General features: G+C 38.7%; 2 protein-coding genes across 10 annotated transcripts in view; both read right to left on the bottom strand.

The window, feature by feature from the left end:
* The window catches only part of ubr4 (ubiquitin protein ligase E3 component n-recognin 4), a 57924-nt gene extending 55562 nt beyond the window's left edge, over positions 1 to 2362 (bottom strand). For all 7 annotated transcript variants that reach the window (XM_053643949.1, XM_053643951.1, XM_053643952.1 and 4 more), the window contains exon 1: positions 2216 to 2362. In XM_053643949.1, coding sequence (XP_053499924.1) covers positions 2216 to 2340 — 125 coding nt within the window. In that variant the 5' untranslated portion in view covers positions 2341 to 2362. The remainder of the gene's footprint in view (positions 1 to 2215) is intronic.
* Positions 2363 to 4294: 1932 nt separating this feature from the next.
* emc1 (ER membrane protein complex subunit 1) lies at positions 4295 to 19607 on the bottom strand. Of its 3 annotated transcripts, none has more exons than XM_053643957.1 (21): positions 19447 to 19607; positions 18556 to 18683; positions 17450 to 17515; positions 17270 to 17363; positions 17059 to 17187; positions 16751 to 16877; positions 15592 to 15747; positions 15329 to 15496; positions 15159 to 15230; positions 14052 to 14150; positions 13873 to 13969; positions 11683 to 11799; positions 10861 to 11060; positions 10519 to 10668; positions 8825 to 8986; positions 8484 to 8741; positions 7858 to 8031; positions 7062 to 7272; positions 6868 to 6952; positions 6632 to 6761; positions 4295 to 5142 (listed from the first exon to the last, which is right to left on the bottom strand). In XM_053643957.1, exons 1-21 carry the CDS (start codon positions 19536 to 19538, stop codon positions 4963 to 4965), a joined length of 2895 nt encoding a protein of 964 aa, XP_053499932.1. In that variant the 5' UTR covers positions 19539 to 19607; the 3' UTR covers positions 4295 to 4962. The 3 variants fall into 3 exon arrangements, with proteins under 3 accessions (XP_053499932.1, XP_053499931.1, XP_053499933.1); XM_053643956.1 differs by lacking the exon at positions 19447 to 19607 and adding an exon at positions 18797 to 19436; XM_053643958.1 differs by lacking the exons at positions 4295 to 5142; positions 6632 to 6761; positions 6868 to 6952; positions 7062 to 7272; positions 19447 to 19607 and adding exons at positions 7280 to 7613; positions 18797 to 19436.
* Positions 19608 to 20009: the final 402 nt, after the last annotated feature.

Below are 20009 nucleotides of genomic sequence, written 5' to 3'. Positions count from 1 at the left end.
TATCATGTCTAAAATCTCAGCTCATTCACAGAGACCTGTATATCTGTATATATGGACAATCTGTAGAATCTAAGGCTAATCATATTGTAGATATGTTGAAGCTTTCTGTAAAGAGGCTATTATTTAACGTTTACAGAAGGAGTCTCCAGTGTAAGTGTTTTGTAACAGTCTGCAAGTTTTCCACTACAGAACAGAAGTGCTTTCTGCTTTGTCCATCAATATTTGTCATAATTAACTTTGAGAGAGAGAGAGACAGAGAGAAACAGTAAACAGGAACTAACTTGTTTCAAGGAAGTTCAACAACAGTAAATGAAGCTAAACAGTTAGAAAGCATGACAAGCATTAATAAATGTAAAAAAAAATAATCAATGTTGGCAAACCACTGTGATATAAAAGGAATAAAACAATTCAGGACATGCAGTTACTGGAAAATAATCAACTTCAGGGTGGCAACAGTAACTCTGTTTCACTTCAGGCATCACTTATCATTATCTTACATGCCCTACTTTGCTTTACTCAGTACTTAATCAACAACATCTGAAATCCTTCAACAGCGCTGTGGTATAAAGAGATACAAACACAATCGAAAGCTCATAAAGCTTTATGAAACAGTCCCCTGCATCCCAACTAGCAAACTACCTGCACTAAATAGTATGCAAATGAGAATTAATGTGTCCCAAATCGCAGTGTTGAAACGAGTATCTCAAAGGATTTCTACGATTTCTGGTAGATTTTCCAAGTGTGGACCCGTGGACACTTTCAGCTAATATTGCCCACAACTCCTTGTGCGATAGAGGAGGAGTTTTGTGACCGTTTGCAGTGCCAAAATCAAGGATGCATGTTCGAGACGTGTAAAAGAACTGTGAAAAAAAAAATCAATCAAGGAAATCATCAATTACATTTACGGCATTTGGCAGACGCTCTTATCCAGAGCGACTTACATTTGTCTCATTTACACCGAGTAGTTGAGGGGTAAAGGCTTTGCCCAAGGGCCCAACAGTGGTAGCTTGGCCTCCCGGCCTTCTCATCAGCAACACAGAGCCTTTAACCACCAAGCCAAATTAAGTGATACAGTATAAATTATATAAGGAATAATGAATGAAGAAAGGCTGAAATACAGTGAGGAGTTTGTAACAGTGCTCTCTTCCATTACACGACATGTTAGTATATCCCAGTACTTACATACTCTCACCACACACTCAAAAGTATGTACTTTTTCCTTCACGAATACAGTACATACTTTTAGCACATCGTATAAGTATGCCAATTGGGACGCAGGAAGTGTTTGGGGTTTGGAGAACATATGAATGTTAGCAAAACCAAATATTTTTAACTTGAAAAACCAAAACACACACATAAGAGCCACTAATATGTAGCTCTCTGACTAAAACACAGGCAGTGTCAGGTAAATGTTTTGACTCCACAAGCTGACAGCAGGACAGGTAGCTCTGTTTAAACTTAGTTTAAACTCAGGACTGCAACCAGACTAAACGACATTTAAGTCATGACAGTGTAGTATCTATTTTTAAATAAAAACCTTCAAGCTTCACGTTTGAGCTTATAAGCGCTACCTAACAATTAAACTATGTAACTGCATCTGGCTAGCAAGGTTAGCTGGATGAACTTGCTAGCTGGCGTTGCATCTAACTGCTTAGGTAATTACAACCTTCAAAAGCATTTAGGTTTTTCCGTCGTGAGAAGACATGGAGACGTTAAGATGATGTGGCGGATTGAAACAGTGTTAACTTTCCTTTGCCTTTACATACTCCTGACTTTTAGCAAGCTAAACGTCTAAGTGTTAGCAAGTTAGCTACCTAACAACTCAATGGGTATTTAAATAAACACGAGCAAACCGACAAAATATAACTTTAGTGGGGGAAACTATTAACGTTTATTTTGAAACTAAAACGCAAAGGACTGAGTGAAAACCGCTGCAAGAGCCGCCGGTATGTTTTATATGCTACAGCCCTGAGTAGCAGCGGCCTGATGATGAAGCAGAATCTTAGTACTGCTAGCTAGCAAGCTAAGCTATGCTATGCTATTTCTTAACGCGCAGGCCAATACAGGTTAACTAGCTTTAGCAACAAGTGTTGTTAGCGCTACTGCTAACACCTACTACGGTAGCTTAGCAAGCTAGCTAGCGCAAACACCGTGCCAAGATAGGCTGATTAGTAGGACGACACGCACAACTTGACGAAATAACCACCGCGCTGACCTGTTTATGATGGATCCTACAAGCTGAGGTAGCTCTTTTGTTTCGAAAGACGTGTACGACGCGGATAAAAGCGGCCGCACAGCTGCGGTCCACTCCGGTTCTCCATCTCCTCCACTCGACGCCATCTTGCGACTTCTCTATTAGAAGCTAGCGGAGGAAATGAGGTTAATCACCAGACGCAAAACAACAGGATGTGACGTCACATGTAAACATTACAAATAAATATTTCAAAAATGTATACATTTTGCCAGTACCGTTTTAATTTAATGTGGTCATTTATTTATTTATGGTTTTTTTTTTGCATATCATTAAAACATTTATGTCTCCTGTGGCAACATTTGTGCACATTACTCAGTTACTGAACAAACAATATGTTTGTTTGAGAGGTATGTATGAGGTATGTTTGAGAGCTAATATTTTCTTATAGGTGGGCAAATCCCTGCTGAAAAAAACAACTAGAACCATCATAAAAATTCTAAATTCTAATTCTAACAGTTGCACTGCTATGAATATATCAGGTGAAGAAGCATTGCTTGGATGTAAACACACCCCAATGGCACACAGGTTGGAAGATCCAGCTTGGTCTGTCAAGCTAGCAGCTGCCGAAACACAGACCGAGCTGCTCAGGCTTGTAGACCACTGTTGCCAGATTATAACTCTGAGATTTTTCCAATTGCGTTAATGTTGTGTAGTTTTTGTGTGCCATGTAGTGCATTAATAGAAATCATTCAGAAACTGTTCATTTTCTACCAGCACTTACCAGCTAGCAAAGATGGTGTACCAATTCAGCCTGGGTCTTGGTAGTTGGTCAGCCTAAGCTTTTCATCAGGGTCATGGGCACACCATTTAGGCGCACTTTGTAACTATGATTACAAATAAATTAGGCTACAATTTGTCAGTACGACCACTGTAGAACTACCACTGACCTGATATTATTTGGGTATTGGAAAATTACCAGTCTTACTGAAATGGTAACACTGCTTATGAGAGGATCAGATGGAGCAGCACTGCTGAAATTTAAAAACACCCCAATGACACTGCTGTGTTGAGAAAACACTACCATCCAAATAACATCTGCTCATTAGTGGTTCTATGGTGGTTCCTTTTCTTTAATCAACAGTGTAGAGGGGATCTCACAAATTGTGCTTAAAAACTAAAGGACTAAATCACGAATTGTAAAAGAATTATATAAAGGGCGGGGGGGAGCGTATGTGTATGCTGTATGTATGAAATAAACAAGAGTAAATGGTCAGGTGGTGCTTGAGATCTCTTCTTTATTATCAGCAGGTAAGGATGGATTTCAAATGACACTTGTGTTCTGGAAATTACATACAATTCATAAAAGTAAATATTCAAAAAAAAAAAAAAAAAAGCAGGAATAAAAGAACAATTTTATTAAATCCAGCACAAAAACATGTACTCTTGGTATTCAATATCTATTGTTTGGTGGGGATTCCAAAAATGGGAGAACATTAGGTAGCTGTGGTGATACCCAACAAAACAATAGTAATTAACTAGTCTAGTGCATCTCACCTAAAACAAGTCAGTGTTGCCCCAAGAACAGTACTTAGATCCACTGCAGTTACGGGTTTCACATGATATAAAACCCTGACCCAAATTCTTTAGATTTAATTAGCTCTACATATAATTAAATGTGGTAGAGATGCATGATGTAGTCGGGGTTCAGCTACTAGAGGCAGTTAATAGTAAAATCAGGGATTTTCAAGCAGAAATATAGTTTAGATGGGACATCAGTCCATCACAGTGCACCATATTCACATTCACACTGAGGGTGAATTCAGTGAAGCCAATCCTCCTACCAGCATGGTTTTGGGAGGTAGGTGTTAACCAGAGAACCCGGGGGGGGATGGCAACATGCAAAGCTTCACATTATAGACAGATATCTAAGCTCAGGGCCGAAATGGGGATCCTGGAGCTATTTGGCAGCAACCACTGTACCAACATAAAACCAAGTTAAAAGAAACAACAAAAAAAAACCTGCGGAAAGAGGAACGTTAGACCCTCTGCACCTAGTACAGATGGTTGGTTCATCTTTGTTTGAAACACAACATACTCCCATTCCTACAGCAAAACATTTTAACTTTATTGACTACCTCAAAATTCCAACTTTAATTAATTCTTTCACACTCTCATACAAAGGATTGGCAATTCCCCTGTATTTATACCCCCACCCATTAATAAAAATTATACAGTAGTTGACCATCAGTTTAAAGGTAGGCTCAGGTCATAGAATTAAAAACCAGAATTAGTATGTAGTTTTACATCAAAAACATGTAGGCTACTTGTTAACGATATCAATTTTATATTAAAGCAAATTTTTATTTGTTAAGAGGCATCATTCATGTAAATTGTCCAACGTTAGCATGCACACAACCATTATATAAATTAATTTGCATTAATGTTCAGTGGAAATGTGTACATCCTATAGAGAATTCATTCCTAAAAACAGATAGTGGGTCTACCATAAGTTTACAATAAATAATTTAAGAATGAACTGCTTAATGGAGTGGGGAAACACTATGCATACCTTTCTTGCATTACAGACAGTAAGTTTTCTTTATTAAAAAAAAAAAACAAACAAAAAACACTGCCTGAACAGTTGTCCTTCACACCGCTCACTGTAATCTTGCAGTCTAATAAGGGCATCAGCTGGTCTACTGTGATCAGTGTGTCAATCCCATATCTTAAATGGGAAGAGTGCAACTGCCAGGCACAATAGATGAGTTTTATCGCCATGCACGATTAAGCAATTTGACTTCTGCCAGCCGCTTGCTGATCATGGTAGCGAAGAATAGCCCGAGGAGTACACTGCTGATCAGTACATAATCATAATCATCCTTAAGGACATCAAATTGTTTGGAAGGGTAAACTCTGGTCTGGTAAATATCAAGACCATATGCAACCACCTACAGAAGGAAAAGAAGAAAAACTTTCAAGTTGTGGTAATGGTACAGAATTGAGATTGGTACTTGAATTAAAACGGAAATAACCTGAAGAGGCATCCCCTAACCAAAAGTTTGCATCCCTACAGTTTTAATTAATTGTAAAATAGAAATGATCTCCCAAATCAACACAAAGTATTCCTAGACGTTTAAAACACGAGATGTGGGTGTAATCCAAAACCAGAAGGCAAAGGCAACAGAGAAAAATTACATCTCAAAAACTTCCCAAAGGATAGTAAAGAGATGACACCAGGCAGTTGGAGGCAGTTATAAATGCAAAGGATGAATATACAAGCTATTATAGACTACTGATACAGTCAGAAAGGAGGATGCAAACTTCTGCATTAAATAATTTAGGTTTTCCCACATTAGTACAGTTCAGGTCATAAGTTTTACACACGCCTTGCAGAATCAACAAAATGTTTAAAAAGAATAATAAGAGGATTTATAAATAAAACATTTTTTTTTAAAGCATTTTTTTTTTTATTTAGTACTGCCCTGAATAAGCCAGCTCACATAACAGATGTTTACATCTAGTCCACAAGACACAATAATAACTGAATTTACACAAATGAACCAGTTCAAAAGTTTACATAAGCTTGATTATTAAAACTGTGTGTTGTTACGTGGATGATCAACGACTGTGTTTATATTTTGTGATAGTTGTTCATGAATCCCTTGTTTGTCCTGAGTAGTTAAACTACCTACTGTTCTTCAGAAAAATCCTTCAGGTCCTGCACATTCTTTTTTCATATTTGAGCCCTTTCCAACAGTGGCGATATGACATTGAGATCCATCTTTTCACACTGGGGACAACGGAGGGACTTAAAACTAGAGAAAAGGTACAAATATGATTCTCAAAAAAGCAACACGATACATTAAGGATAATCGGTGTAAATGGTTATGATTTTTGTTTAAAAGATCTTTCTTGCTTAAAAGATCCTTTCAGAAGTTACCCAAGATATTTTCATTTTTCCCTAGAAGACAATAATTTACACAGATCATCCTGTTCAAAAGTTTACACCCCCCTGGCTCTTAATGTACCGTGCTGCCTTCTTGAGCATCAGTGAATGTTTGCACCTTTTGTAATAGTCCCTCAGTTATCCTTGGACATCCCTCTCATTAAAAAAAAAAAAAAGTTAACATTTTGCAGATTCTGCAAGGCCTATGTAAACTTATGACCTCAACTGTATATAATCATTATTGTTACTTCTTGTAATGAAGGAACATTTGTGAAACCTAAAACTATGTCTCGCTGATATATAAAATGTATTTATTTTTGTTATGATGGTACACAGACTTCTGCAGTCCACTGTATAATACGTACCCATGATGACTAAGCATGTTAAAGATGAAATTAATCAAACATCATTTCAAATGAACAAGAACAAAGACATTTTGATTGGTTTCTTTATTATACACACAGTCATATTAATTAAGATAAGATACTCACCAGGCATGTAGACTCCAGGCCAGATGGGGCAGTGTAGATACCCCTCACTCTTGACACAGTTTGGTTGTAGTTAATAAACCACTCAGTGCGTATCGGCATTTCAGGCGAATATGGTATTAGATTTTCCTCTCTGGGGGGGGGGGGGGGGGAATTCAATTGCAACAAAGTTATTAGCAATTAGCAGTCTGATTAACTAAACAATCGCTCTAGGACACCGTCAACAGTTCAATGCTCACCGGCTCTGTTCTGAGGCCACTTCTGGTCTCCTTGGGTCCAGAAACATCTTTGGTAAAGAGAGGATGTTTCCTGATGGGAGTCCCACTGAATAACAATAATAAAAAACAGCAACATCAGAAATGGTTCTTACACTTCACATCTCATTGAGAAGTTCTCTGTAGTTCACATTTACATTAAAGGGAGCTGAACTGACCAAGTAGGTGACGACTGGTTATGCCTTTCTCAGTAAGCGTGGCCTCTAGAGTGCTTATAGGAGAGGGGAATATGTAGGATTGCTGCAGAACCTGAGGTAGTTGAGGTCTATCCAAAGAACTAAACACTGTGCTGTTATATAGCTCCATTCCCTCAAAGAGCTCAAGCACAGAGAACTCATTCCTCCTAGACTTTGTGTTCCAGTACGCATACTAGAGGAGAAAACAAGCATAAAGCACAGCAGAGCGCATTAAAGAATGCCAGGTTGGACAAGTCACTAGACTACCTGGTTAAGCACATTGCAGATCAGTTCATCAGATCATTCACAGTTACCCTGTGGACAAAAAGAATTCCTAAACATTCGACCACCAGAGAAATAAACTCCTTACTGACGTTTCAAAAAACAGATGATCAAATGAAAAGGTTTTTTTTTTTTTTAAATGTTTCTTTAAATGTAATGCACTCCAGCTGGATCATACACTTCTCAGTGGCACAAAGCACCTCCATGCTATGCTGCGCTGCTCTCTTGATCCGAATCCTGCCGCCTGCTGCACTACGTACAAGAAACAAGGTTTCTCTGTTGGCAGGAAACATTTTTTAACTAGGGCATATTAATTAGCTTCAAAGGACAAGACAACCGGGAAAAACCCGGAAACTGTTTAAAATCTGTGTGGATTTTTGCAGACAGTTAATTAATTGCCTTAATTGGCAAAACCGATCAATCGGTCGACCTCTACACTGGATTTTAGATTTACTACAACAACAACAAAAGGATGTACTGTAGCCCGTGTACTCACCACTACCCAGTTCTCGGAGTGCACGAAGTGAACAGGTCCTCGTGCCTTCCTCTGCACAGCTTCATGGACAATACGGCCAGTCACACCATCGATCAGGAAAATCCCAACAAAACTACGCTCCTGGTGGGTGTCTGTGCTTTCAGTTACCACTGCAAGCAGGTTGGGATTTAGATACTAGAGGGAAAGATATTGAAATGTCCAATAAGTGAGAAGAAAATTGTTAATCATTATTGTACACACACACACACACACACACACACACACACACACACACACACACACACACACACACACACACACACACACACTATCAAGAGTTTTTGAGGTTAGACATGATTAAGGCCTAGTCTAAAAGGTAGATTTGAACACAGAATTTTTTATGTTTTATGCACACTAGTGTTTGCAGTCTGTTTCTTAACAGTTTCCTGTCCCAAATAAAATGTGAAAATTATTATTTTTTCTTTTTTATAGAATACTGAACATGTGCAATGGGTGTCTGATCGTCTGATCCATGACCTTCCTGTCATTTCCACCATTTTCATTTATGGATAAGAATTCACCCAAGTTTGTGTGGACTAGGCCCAAGATTTTGTATTTACAGCACTTGATAATGAGCTCAGGAATACCTTATAAAGCACACTGCGGTCCCCCATGACCCGGCCCTGGGAGTGGACATGCTCGTTAGCACGCTTGCCTTTCACTTCTACTATTTTCTGCACCTCAGTGGGGATCACCACCTCCCAGATCAGCTCAGTTGACAGATCCTTAAGTAGGCGGAAACCAGATAGTCTGCCCTGACTGGTGTCCACCAGGTAGAAGAAAATGGAAGACGCCATCTCCTGCAGCTGCTGCAAGACGTTCTTAGTGGACGGGAAAGCTGTGACCTGCAGAATAAACAGACAGGTTCGTGTTATTTAAAAATCTATTTCAGAGAGAAACGCCATTCGACAGATGCAATAAGGCTGACCTTATACTGATCATCGATCAGAAGAAGGACTTTGGAATAGTCCTGATCCATTATGGGCAGCAGCAGGGACTGAAGGATGGGTCTGGACAAAGCTGGAACACCGATATGGCTCTTCTTACCAAAGATAGGATTGAAGACATGGAGGCTTCCCAGGCCTGTGTCCTACAAAAAAATCAAAGACAGACCAATAGTAACATTTCTGCACTGAAAACACATCAATATTAGCCAAGAGGTTATCAGATTATATTTACTTAACTGTTAAAAAAAAAAAAAAAAAATCTGTTGATGTAGCACTAATGTTGTCTACCAGAAAATTGGTCTTTATAATTAAGCTTTGTTTAGCACTTTGTGCTGCATTTGCAATATAATATATTATACGATTTTATATATTTACTTTACATCAACTTTTCTTTTTTGACATCCTTGTGGATAGCTACACTGGTGACTTTGGGGGGTAGGGGGTAGATTTAACTGGTGATGCATTTTAGGATTTGGATTATATTTCACCAATAAATACTATACATGTAAAATGCAGTATACTATGGGGTCTTTCAACATCACATTTCATACATGCTGATTTTTTTTATTTTTCTTTGCACACTGAATAAATTGAAGTGGGCTGCATTTAGCCCATGGGTCTTTAGCTTGACACCATTGCTCTTATTGATGGATACTACAGAGTGTAAGAATTCTGGAAAAATGGACAGGAACAGGGTTGGGATGCTAAAATTTTAGTAGTAGTAAAATTTTAGACTGTAGTAGTGGCAAGTTTGGAATATTTATGTGGTGGCCTGGGAAAATATGGAAGCCCTAAGAGGCCATGCAATATTCTTTTCTTTCTTGTTTTCTCGTGATCTCAACATACCAAAAGTTGTTTTTTCTCATGATCACGATAAAATTTTTCTGTGTACTTGACATTACATGTTTTATTGTTCTGAGGCAGCAAAAGCTTAGTGCAATACTGCATTATCATAGATGAACGGATTAATTTTTCCTTTGATCAGGGACTCACTCAAGCTGAAATAGCTCTATGTCCCCTCTCTCGATGCAGAGATAAAGTCCATCTACAGCGTGCAATGATTAAAATTTATGATATTGATGAACACCAGTCCCATTCACATTAAAATGAGAAAACAGCATTTTGTTAAGTCGTTATCACGAGAAAATTAAGTCGTGATAATGAGAAAACAAGAAAGAAAAAAAATAATAATAATGCATGGCCACTTAGGGCTTCTGTAGGAAAACCCTTCACATTGGGAAGCTTTTACGTTTACAACTATACAGTATTTAGTTATTTAGATAGCTGGTATTGGATTACAAACTAAACAGATTAGGGTTATGTCCGTTTTGCTATGTCACACAGCCATCGAACAACGTGACATTCACTGTGTAATAAAAATCGCACTTAGCTAGCAAGGTTTTAGACTATTTATAGCCTAGGCAATATTAAAAAATAATACAAATATATTAATAGTTTCTTAAAGCTGAGGTGTCAAAGTATGGATGTAAATATAAGAATATGTGTAAGAGATTGCCACACATGTACATTTTATTTGGACTCCCCCTCGCAATTTAAATTATTTCTTTACTGATATGAATCTGCTTTAATTAAACATCAAGTTCATAAAGCATGCATAAATTAACCCAAATGTGCTATAGATAATTAACATATTTTAAAGAGTATGGCCACCTACCTTATCCTTAATGAATAAAGAGCATTGAGGGGGATGAGGAAAATGAGCAGTTGTCCTCTGCACCATCAGTTTGAAAACCGAGTTGGGCTTGACATTCTCCAAGTACTGCTTCCACATAATGGTTCCAGACTTACTGTCAATGCCAAATAGCTGGGGGGGGGGGGGGGGGGGGCACAAAGTTTTAGTTCAGTAAAATATAACTTTCATTTCATTTAATCTTTATCTTTTAAGATAACAGGCTATAAAGAAACTCATCTCTGACACAACTATGCAACGTCAAACGCTATGTAAACAAATTATTACGCAAAAAAGTTCCCTCCTAAACACTCATGAGCATCATACCTTCCCTGACGCAGTCACCATCACCATCATCTTCTGCAGGTTGAACTCGTCCCGAGACAAGGTTTCAATAGTAACTTCGTTCTTTACGTGGCTGCGAGGCTTTCGGGCGTCGTAGAAGAGTTTCCACAGATGGCCAACCCAGGCCTGCAGAAGGATGAGCTGTGACGAGAGTCGCTTTAAAACCATGGCTAAAAGCCCATCTGCAAACATCACAGTAACGCAGTGTTCGCAAACTAAGACAATCTGACTTTTTAATTCTGCCTGTGTCACTTGAAGTTTGAAATACTGCCAAGAATACTTTAACATGCTTCAATTATCAAACAGACAAAAAAATTATTTAAAAATTTTTTTAGCTAGTCAGAATCACACAGCAATTAACGTTTAGCAAACATGGACAATCATAAAGACACATGAATTGCACACTGTTAAAAAAAAAAGCAGAAGCAAATTACCTTGAATAGCTGGATCCAAGTGCAGCAGAATGATAGAGCAAAAGGAAAGAAATATACAGCACAAGAAAAATCAAGAGTGCACTGGACAGATGACAGATTAGTGCTTTAGTGAGGATAAGCAGTGTGAGTAAAAGGCTGCATTATGAACTTCAAAATACCCTTCAAAGCAAAGTATAAAACATACAAACTTTTAAGCTTTACAAGTTATTATAGCAACTTTTTGAGTAAGTGAAACAGGAAAGGTACAGTTATATTAGTAGAGCGCACAAACAAACATTCTGAAATACACCCACCCAAATCACATTCACTGGAACAAAGAGGATAAAAATGTTAAGAAATTGATCATTATAACAGTCACATTAAACATTACCAGCTTTCTTTCCAAATTCACCCTCCAGTTCTGCTTGTGTTCCAGTAAGCGGCAAGTCCACCATCTCCATAGTAACCACATCAGCGAGGGCCTCCTCTCTGGTCCACACGACCCGACCTGTACATTGGAAATGTGTTCGACTTATTTTTACATTTTTATTTAAGTGAGGGTACAACCTCTATTGATTGGAAAATTAATCTGGCCTATATCACAGTTATATACATCACAAATTTATAGGCGTAAAGGACCAATGTTTCTTTAAATGTTCTAAAGGAAAATGTGGTGCGATTACAAACAACCAAACAGATAGTAGGGCACTGATGGACCCTAATCACCCTCAGAACTTGTGCGTGTGTATGGCATGGTCTTGGATTCATGGGTACAAATGACTGTTTTGCACTCTTCCATGCAATATTTTTTCAGTTACAAGATGTTTGAGGATTTTCTTGCACGTATGGCCCGTTTCAAAACCCCCCCCAATCATTTCAATGGGATTCAAATCTGGGCTTTGACTAGGCCATTCCATAACCCTCCATTTCTTCTTTTTGAGCCATTTCTTGGTGGATTCAACGTCAACTTTCAGACAGATGGCCTCACTTTATCTTCAAGTACTCTTTGATATGATGCAGAAATCATAGTTGAATCAATGAATGCAAGCTCTCCAATCCCTGAGGAAGTGAAGCAACCCAAAATAATAAAATTTCCACCACCATGCTACACAGCTGGTATGAGGTGCTTCTCCTGAAAAGCTGTTTGGTGCAGACCAAAGACATGTCTGCTGTTACTGTGGCCAAACAACTCGATCTTTGGTTCGTCTGTCCCGAGCACATTATTCCAAAAGACCTGCTCTTTGCCTATATGCTCATTGGCAAACTGTAGTCTTGCAAAGGCTTTTTCCTGGCACGCCTCACATGCAGGTCAAATTTGTGCAATCTTTGTCCGATTGTAGACGCATGCACTTTAATACAAACAGTTGCAAGACTTACTAGCAGATCCTGTGATTAAATTTTAGGGTTCTTGGAGACCTCTTTTTGCATCAGATGGTCTGCTCTTGGGCTGAACTTGAATTTGTAGACGATTTCCCTTACAGTGGACTGATGCATTTAAAATAATTTGGAGATCTTTTTAAATCCTTTGCCAGACTCATAGGCATCCACAACCTTTTTTCTAAAGGCTTTACAGAACTCTTTATATCTGAATCTCAATGGATTTGAGGTTAAGTTGAATACTTACTTTTTCCATGTGACTGATCTGTTTTTTTTTTTTGTTCATTTAAATTATGAAAATTACTACACGTCAATTTTGTAACAGCTTTATTAATAGGCACTGTTTCAAAGAGGATCGAATGTTTGCTTGTCCAAAATATGTCAGAAAAACCAACAATTTCCAGAGTGTACTTATTTTTCCACATCACTGTAGGAATACTATACACATAACTATATGCAAGGTATTTCCACTTGCCAAGATGTTTTTTGCAATGTAGGACAGATTACTTTGTGCTTTTCAGTTTCTTAGTAACTTAGCTGTGTTTTGTTGTTGTATTGCTTCTACAACATAAGTGATAACAGGGCCGGCTGTGGGGCGGCTGTGGCTCAGTTGGTAGAGCAGGTTGTCCACTAATCGTAGGGTTGGCGGTTCGATTGCCGGCCTGCATGACTCCACATGCCGAAGTGTCCTTGGGCAAGACACTGAACCCTAAGTTGCTCCCGATGGCAAGTTAGTGTCTTGCATGGCAGCTCTGCTACCATTGGTGTGTGTGTGTGAATGGGTGAGTGAGACACAGTGTAAAGCTCTTTGGATAAAAGCACTATATAAGTGTTCCAATTAACAGGAACTAACTTCAGATGTCCCTCAACATTATGTTTAACAACTATAAATGGTTCTCAAGTATGACATCTTTCAGTAACTGATACAAATCGTTGTAATCGCTGGCAGATTTCTGTGGTGTACGACGAAGAAAACACTTCGGTATGTACTGTAATAGGAAAATAATCAATATTGGGGTGGGAGCAGCAACTCTGCTTCATGTCAGGCCTCATCACACCACCCCGTAGTTAATTTTTATTCGTATTATAGAATTTCTGCTGTCAACATGACTTGAACTTAAAAAGGTATTGATGACAAAACTATAATACTGGGTGAAATATATCACTTCACCATCCCATGTATAGAGCTTCCATGCATACATACCAGGTTGCTGTAGGAAAGTCAGAGCAAGATCTTCAGTTTGTACAATCACCCTGTAGCCCACAGAGTCATCTTTCTTCAGGAAGGCGTTGATGTACAACTGGAAGAATAATTTAAATTCGCTTAGCTCTGCGGTCCAATATTTATATTCTTAGTCATATACGCCATTTGGAAACAAGTACCTTATTTGGCTTTCCTCCATTAGGATCCAGCATATAGGTGACAGAGGTATCAAGGAGCCTCCGTCCTGCATCAGCACTGAACAGGTTGATTGTGCATGCCTTGAAATAGATATAAAAACATATTACAGTAATTGTTACTTTAAAGAGGACCTATCATGCAAAATCCACTTTGACATGGTGTTTGAACATAAGCGTGTGTCGGCAGTGTGTGTACACAACCACCCTATAATGGTACAAATCCACCCACTCGTTTTTTTATATGCCCCATAAATCATAAACAGTGTCTCAAAATGGGTCGTTAGTGTTTTTTCTCCATATTGGTACAGGCCCCGCCCACGACTAGTGACAGACTCTGCCCTATTAGCATAGATCCTCCCGAGTGAGCCGCACACAGTCCGCCATTTTCTCTGCGATAAGAAGAATGTCTCAGCTTTGTAAGCTTCGTAGGCATTTCGTTGTTGGCTGTAAAAATGAACATAAGAGTCTTCATGTAAGGAAATGTGCTAAATTCATATGAGTTTGCTCAAATCATTTTCCGCCAGACTGCTGTGTGAACGAGGGTCAATACAAAGCAGGATTTGCTGAAAAGTTGATTCTCATGCATGGATCAGTACCAACTGTTTGTGATCCAGCTTCATATCCAGAAGACGCAAGTATTGTGCTTTATATTTTGCGAATGCTTGCAAGTCGCCTTACGAATGTGCTCGTTAGCAAATTCCACGGCTAATGCGGCTAAAGTTACCATTCTCACAGTTATTACTTCTGCCGGAGTCTCTCCTTCATCTGTGTCCGACTCTGGTTCATACATATAGGGTTGAACACCGGTATTTACAGTGTCAGTCATACTGGTTCTCCTGATTTGTTGTTGCCGTAGTAGCCGAAGCAGGAGCTGTAAAGGCACAGCTCTCTTCTGGAAAGCGGGTGGGAAGCAGCTTCCACCCAAAAAGGGGCATTTACAGCATTGTATAATAAATGATCCATGGGATATTTGTGCTGAAAGTTCAGACACATTCTGGGGACACCTGAGACATCTATTACATCTTGTAAAAAGGGGCATAATAGATCCCCTTTAAAATTAGCCTCTACACTTCTCGGCTCTATACTCACCGTTTCGTTTTTTGGCGACATAACAGCAGCGACTGTCTTTTCCCCAGTATTTGCAAAAGCAACCAGGTATGACTAAAAGAAAGAAAATTAAATGCACACGTTACCCGAGAGCAGTTGTACTGAGTATTAATTAAATAAATATGAACATAATTCAAATGTATTCAACACACTGGGTTAAAATCTCTAAGAAGAGTAACAGTGCCATCGTTAAGCTGCAGCAGGGCGTGATGATCTGGCGCAAGCTGCAGGAAGAATTCAGGTACAGGAGAACGAGCAGGGTGAGGCTGAGTGGAGATCAAACGCGGCTGAAAGCCTGAAGCCACCTCTAGGCCCACGGTCTGGAAAGAGAAACACCATAACATTCTCCACACAGAACAAAAAATAACAAAAACAACAGAGTAAAGATGAGATCTGTGGGAAATAAAAGTGACACCTGGAGTGGAATCTGGGTCACTTTCGGCTGTTCCTCAGATCGCAGTGGCAAGGTGTACATGGACTCTGTGCTCGGGTCAACACATAAAAGCATTCCAGGACCGACCACCACACAGCTGGATTGTAAGCTGCTCGCCCATGGAGCATCTACTGATTTCTGAGAACAAAAAAAAAGGCAAGAGGATTTCACACAGACGTTCTGACAGTACTCTGATGATGATGTAAGGAAAATAACAGCAAATAAAAATTATACAGTAAAACAAAACAAGCACTCTTAAGCCAAAAGCCATATGTCAAGTTAACTGCAAAAGTTTAGAAACCATTACTGTGAAATGATGAAACTGATGAGACTGTGTGTTTTACAGTGTGCACAAGCCAAGTAACAAAATGGTCAATATGTGCATGTTAGGATATTAATAGTAAAAATCATAATATTTGAAATATGTTACATTCCACTTGCCTCCAATGACTTTTCAGATTTTCTCTTGCTAAAGATTATGGATTTTTGAAAGTCAGGCAACTTTCCACTTTGTCTCTGTGTTTCTTACCATTTGTCATTCAATTGTGGTTTTGATATCTTTTCTTACCTTTAACAATTTTTGTGTGAAAGCTTCTGAACTCAAACATGTATTAAAAACATAATTAGTCATAAACTAGGTCAATTGGAACATTTGACCAGAGCACCTGGATCCAAACATTTGAGCATACTAAGCATAACTCCTAATCTCAGGTGCTGTAATATTCAGACCATGATGTCATGATGTTGATAGGAAAAAACAATTAAATGTACATGCAATGATGTTTTTTTAACCCAGTACGCAAGGGGGATGCAAAATATCATACTCAAGGCAACCTTAAATTAAAATGGACTGTATTAGTTCATGTCCCTGTTTGAATGGTCACGATTCATTTCTATAACATCACAGAATTTGCAAAGCACAATGAATTTTAAACACTTCTAAACGCCTTTCGATATACAACATGTCATGACACATCATACAGTACATATATAGCACATTGCCAGTGCGTATGCAGCCGCCAGAAGAAAAATCATTATTACTAATAATATCCTGTCATCTTTCATGGTCAACAAAACAAATACTGAACCTGTTTCACCTGAAAATATAGTGAGTCACTATGAGTCATAATCAACACTTTACCTGTTTCATGATTTCTCCATCTTCAAGGTTATATTCAACAATAACTATATGAGAGTTGGGGACCACACCCAGAATGATGAGCGGTCCATGTCCTCCAGAATAAACCATCTGATACTCAACAGCGTCACTGCAGGATGCAAAACCATTTGAGAATTTAATAAATAAATAAATAAATAAATCTCTTCCTGACAGAACAATAATCATAATAATGTAGGCCTACATAAGCTCTTGAAATTAGTGAACTGGTTATAAACAAATTAATATGAATCTTCTATCAGTGATGCTAAATAAACAAGCCTTGGTTTTACCTGTCTGGGAGATTTTCCACCCATTTCTGATGGCCATTAGAGAGGTAATGCAGAGAGACGGCAGATTTCTTAAGCACTCCTACGTACTTCACCAGGTCCTGCACTCCAACAAAGGCAGCAGACTGAAAGCTAAAGTGGAAAAGACACACTGTTACTCTGTGTCTGATTTGGAGCAGTGCAACTACAATCTGAATGTTCACTAGAATCCAACCTTCCAGTATCGAGCACTGTCTCCCAATTTAGGCCACCGATGGTGCTCTCCCAGGAACGCAGAAGACGTCCATTCCCAACAACAACTACAGCATCTATGAGAGAGTAAATAAAGCATTAAAACAGTGCATGCACCAGGAGGGTTTTCTAAATGACATGACTCATATATATTCACCGTTACCTTGCCCATGAACCAGAAGCATATCTATGTGTCCGTCTGGTCCTGACTTGTCCACATGTCTCCACACTGCAATCAGCAACATGGTTTGAGTGACAACACTGACGAATCATCATTCCACACTGATCTCATTTAAGAATCTTACAGCACATTAGCACTTCAAGTTATATTTGGAAAATATATTAATTAAACTGATTTATACAGTTGCAATCAAAATTATTCATCCCCGGTTGCAAATCAGGTTTAGTGTCAAAATTTACAGACTTTCAGCTGTTTGTAATGAACAAATAAAGCAAAAGAAATTGAAATAACAACAAATCGTTTCAAGCATTTTCCCCAAATTCAACTGAAAATGCAACTTTTTGCAAATGCAAATGATTTCTCCAGTTTCTGAATTATTTAGCCCCCTGAACAGAATCCCTCACAACAGCACAAATATGCAAAACAGGTGTTGTCTCAAGCACACCTGATGCAACTTATCAAGGGCTTCATTAGTTGCACCAGGTGTGCTTGAGCTGGAACACATGAAATACCTGAACTGGCTAGGGGCAGAAAATTAACGGAGCAGAAAAGGAAGCTATCGACGGCTGCACCCAGATTTCTGAGAAGGCAGGTTATGATAAACCCTCGAGTGACTGCAAAAGACCTGAAGCAAGACTTGGTGGCAACAGGCACTGAGGTTTCAATGAGCATAGTATGGTGGGTACTTAATGCAGAAGGTTTCCATGCTAGAATTCCAAGACATACAGCACTACTGACCCGAAAAGCACAAGAAAAGTTTTGGGATTCTGTTTTGTGGCGCAACGAAACTTTTCGGCACGATGGATCAGCGGTATATCTGGAGAAAGAAGAATGAAGAAAGAACAGTCTCTCCACAGTCAAGCATGGTGGTGGAATAATTTTGATTGCAACTGTATATATTTACATTACACTCCAGTCGGAAAAAATCATCAGAGAAAACAAACAAAAATAAAACAACAAAAAGTCCCCCAGTGTATCTCTGGCATTTCCACGACTGCTTATAGATAACCTCAAGACTAACATATTTGTACTAAAAGCTGCAAAACTTCAAATATTTTTGCTTTGTACACATGTGGAAGAATACTTACAAAGCTCTCCGGTTCTGGAATTGAGTGAGGCAAAAACATTCTTTTCTGTTGCAACCAGGAGCTTTTTAGATGCTTGGGAATGACTATCAAAGAGTGCGAAACGCACCTCACCAACAAACTGCTGTCTCCTAAAAGACGAGTACAAAAAAAAATAATTTAACAAGTTGTTAAGACATGTTCTTCCTGATGCTACTGATACTCAGTAATGAATCTCTGATCTGTAAAGCACACTTAAACTTACAAGATAATACTGCACTGAAACACTGGATCAGGTATGAGAGACTGCTTTCCTAATCCAATCCACTGACATATTTTGTGCCGGAAATTTATGTGATGCTGACTGATACGACACGGATCAGAAGAAGCTTGCACACAGTTGGATGTCAGTATCGGGTATCGTATCGTAAACGTAAAAATGACATCGGAACATCCCTCTGTTAGCAGAAACACACCCCAAAGAAACATGTTTACACCCACATCTACTCCTGACATGTCATTATCACCGGACGAGCACGCGCAGTTTGGGATGTAAACCACACCGGGACATGACGTTAAGGGATTCAATATTATTGTAGCAGATCGTAACTCACACGCGCACCTATATTTCTCCCACCCGTTTCATGGCAAATCCCGCCTCCTGCACTATGATTGGCTAACCGCCCACACTCACGTTACATTCTCACCAATCAGCAGAGCAGAACTCCTTTTCAATCAAGAAGACGTAGGCGGAAATATTTTGATTTGCGGGTAGGAAAAATAACGCCTCATACTCATTAGCCAGCTAGCAATTAGCTTGTTTGAAGCACCGGTAATTTAATCGGTCTCCAGCAAAATACAAATAAGAGTTTCAAAAGCACCAGCAACATCCACGCGTTGACCATATGTACTTACCAATCAAATTTTCCCACTTGGTCTTCGAAAACAGCGGCAGCAAAACATAATAAATATAAAGATATAAATAACCTAGCTAAAAAGACAGCCATTGCTCCGGAGGGTCAACTCCCAGAATTCCTTGCGGTTTAGGACCCGAAACCAAGTGAGACAGCCCATGCCTGAATAAGTTTATTACATCACTATTTTTTATATGCAAGCAGTTTTTTCTTGTCTACTGCCGAAAAATAATTTGTCTAACATTTTTATTTGTCTAACATTTAACATTGTTATTTGTCTAACATCAGTTCCTACATTATAATACATTATAATACATTATAATAGTCTTGTCCAGATAATAAGATATTATAAACCACCACCTGCAGATCTTCTGTTAGATAATAAATAATTTTCTTTAATTAGTTTTTGTTTATGTTCTCTATATGGTAGGTTCACAAATCAACAAAGAAACAATACTCATAAAAAATGTCCCTTCTTTCAGGAGACTGTATTTTAAAGAAGATAATTTTGTAAAATCCAGATAACCTTTACAGATCTTTATTGGAAAGGGTTTAAACAATGCC

Source organism: Ictalurus furcatus, chromosome 15 (genome assembly GCF_023375685.1).
Source record: "Ictalurus furcatus strain D&B chromosome 15, Billie_1.0, whole genome shotgun sequence".
Classification (NCBI taxonomy): Eukaryota; Metazoa; Chordata; class Actinopteri; order Siluriformes; family Ictaluridae; genus Ictalurus; species Ictalurus furcatus.
Note: the sequence above shows the minus strand (reverse complement) of the source record. Positions and strands in the feature narration are given on the sequence as shown.

Bases quoted from the DNA above. Each gene is read 5' to 3' on its own strand.
- emc1 (XM_053643956.1), bottom strand. From the start codon at position 19,047: ATGTCAGGAGTAGATGTGGGTGTAAACATGTTTCTTTGGGGTGTGTTT. The intron at 18,684-18,796 runs GTAAGTTTAAGT...CTCGTCTTTTAG, and splicing joins TTTCAGTGCAGTATTATCTT to GAGACAGCAGTTTGTTGGTG. The intron at 11,061-11,682 runs GTAATGTTTAAT...TGATGTTTGCAG, and splicing joins TGAATTTGGAAAGAAAGCTG to ATGGGCTTTTAGCCATGGTT.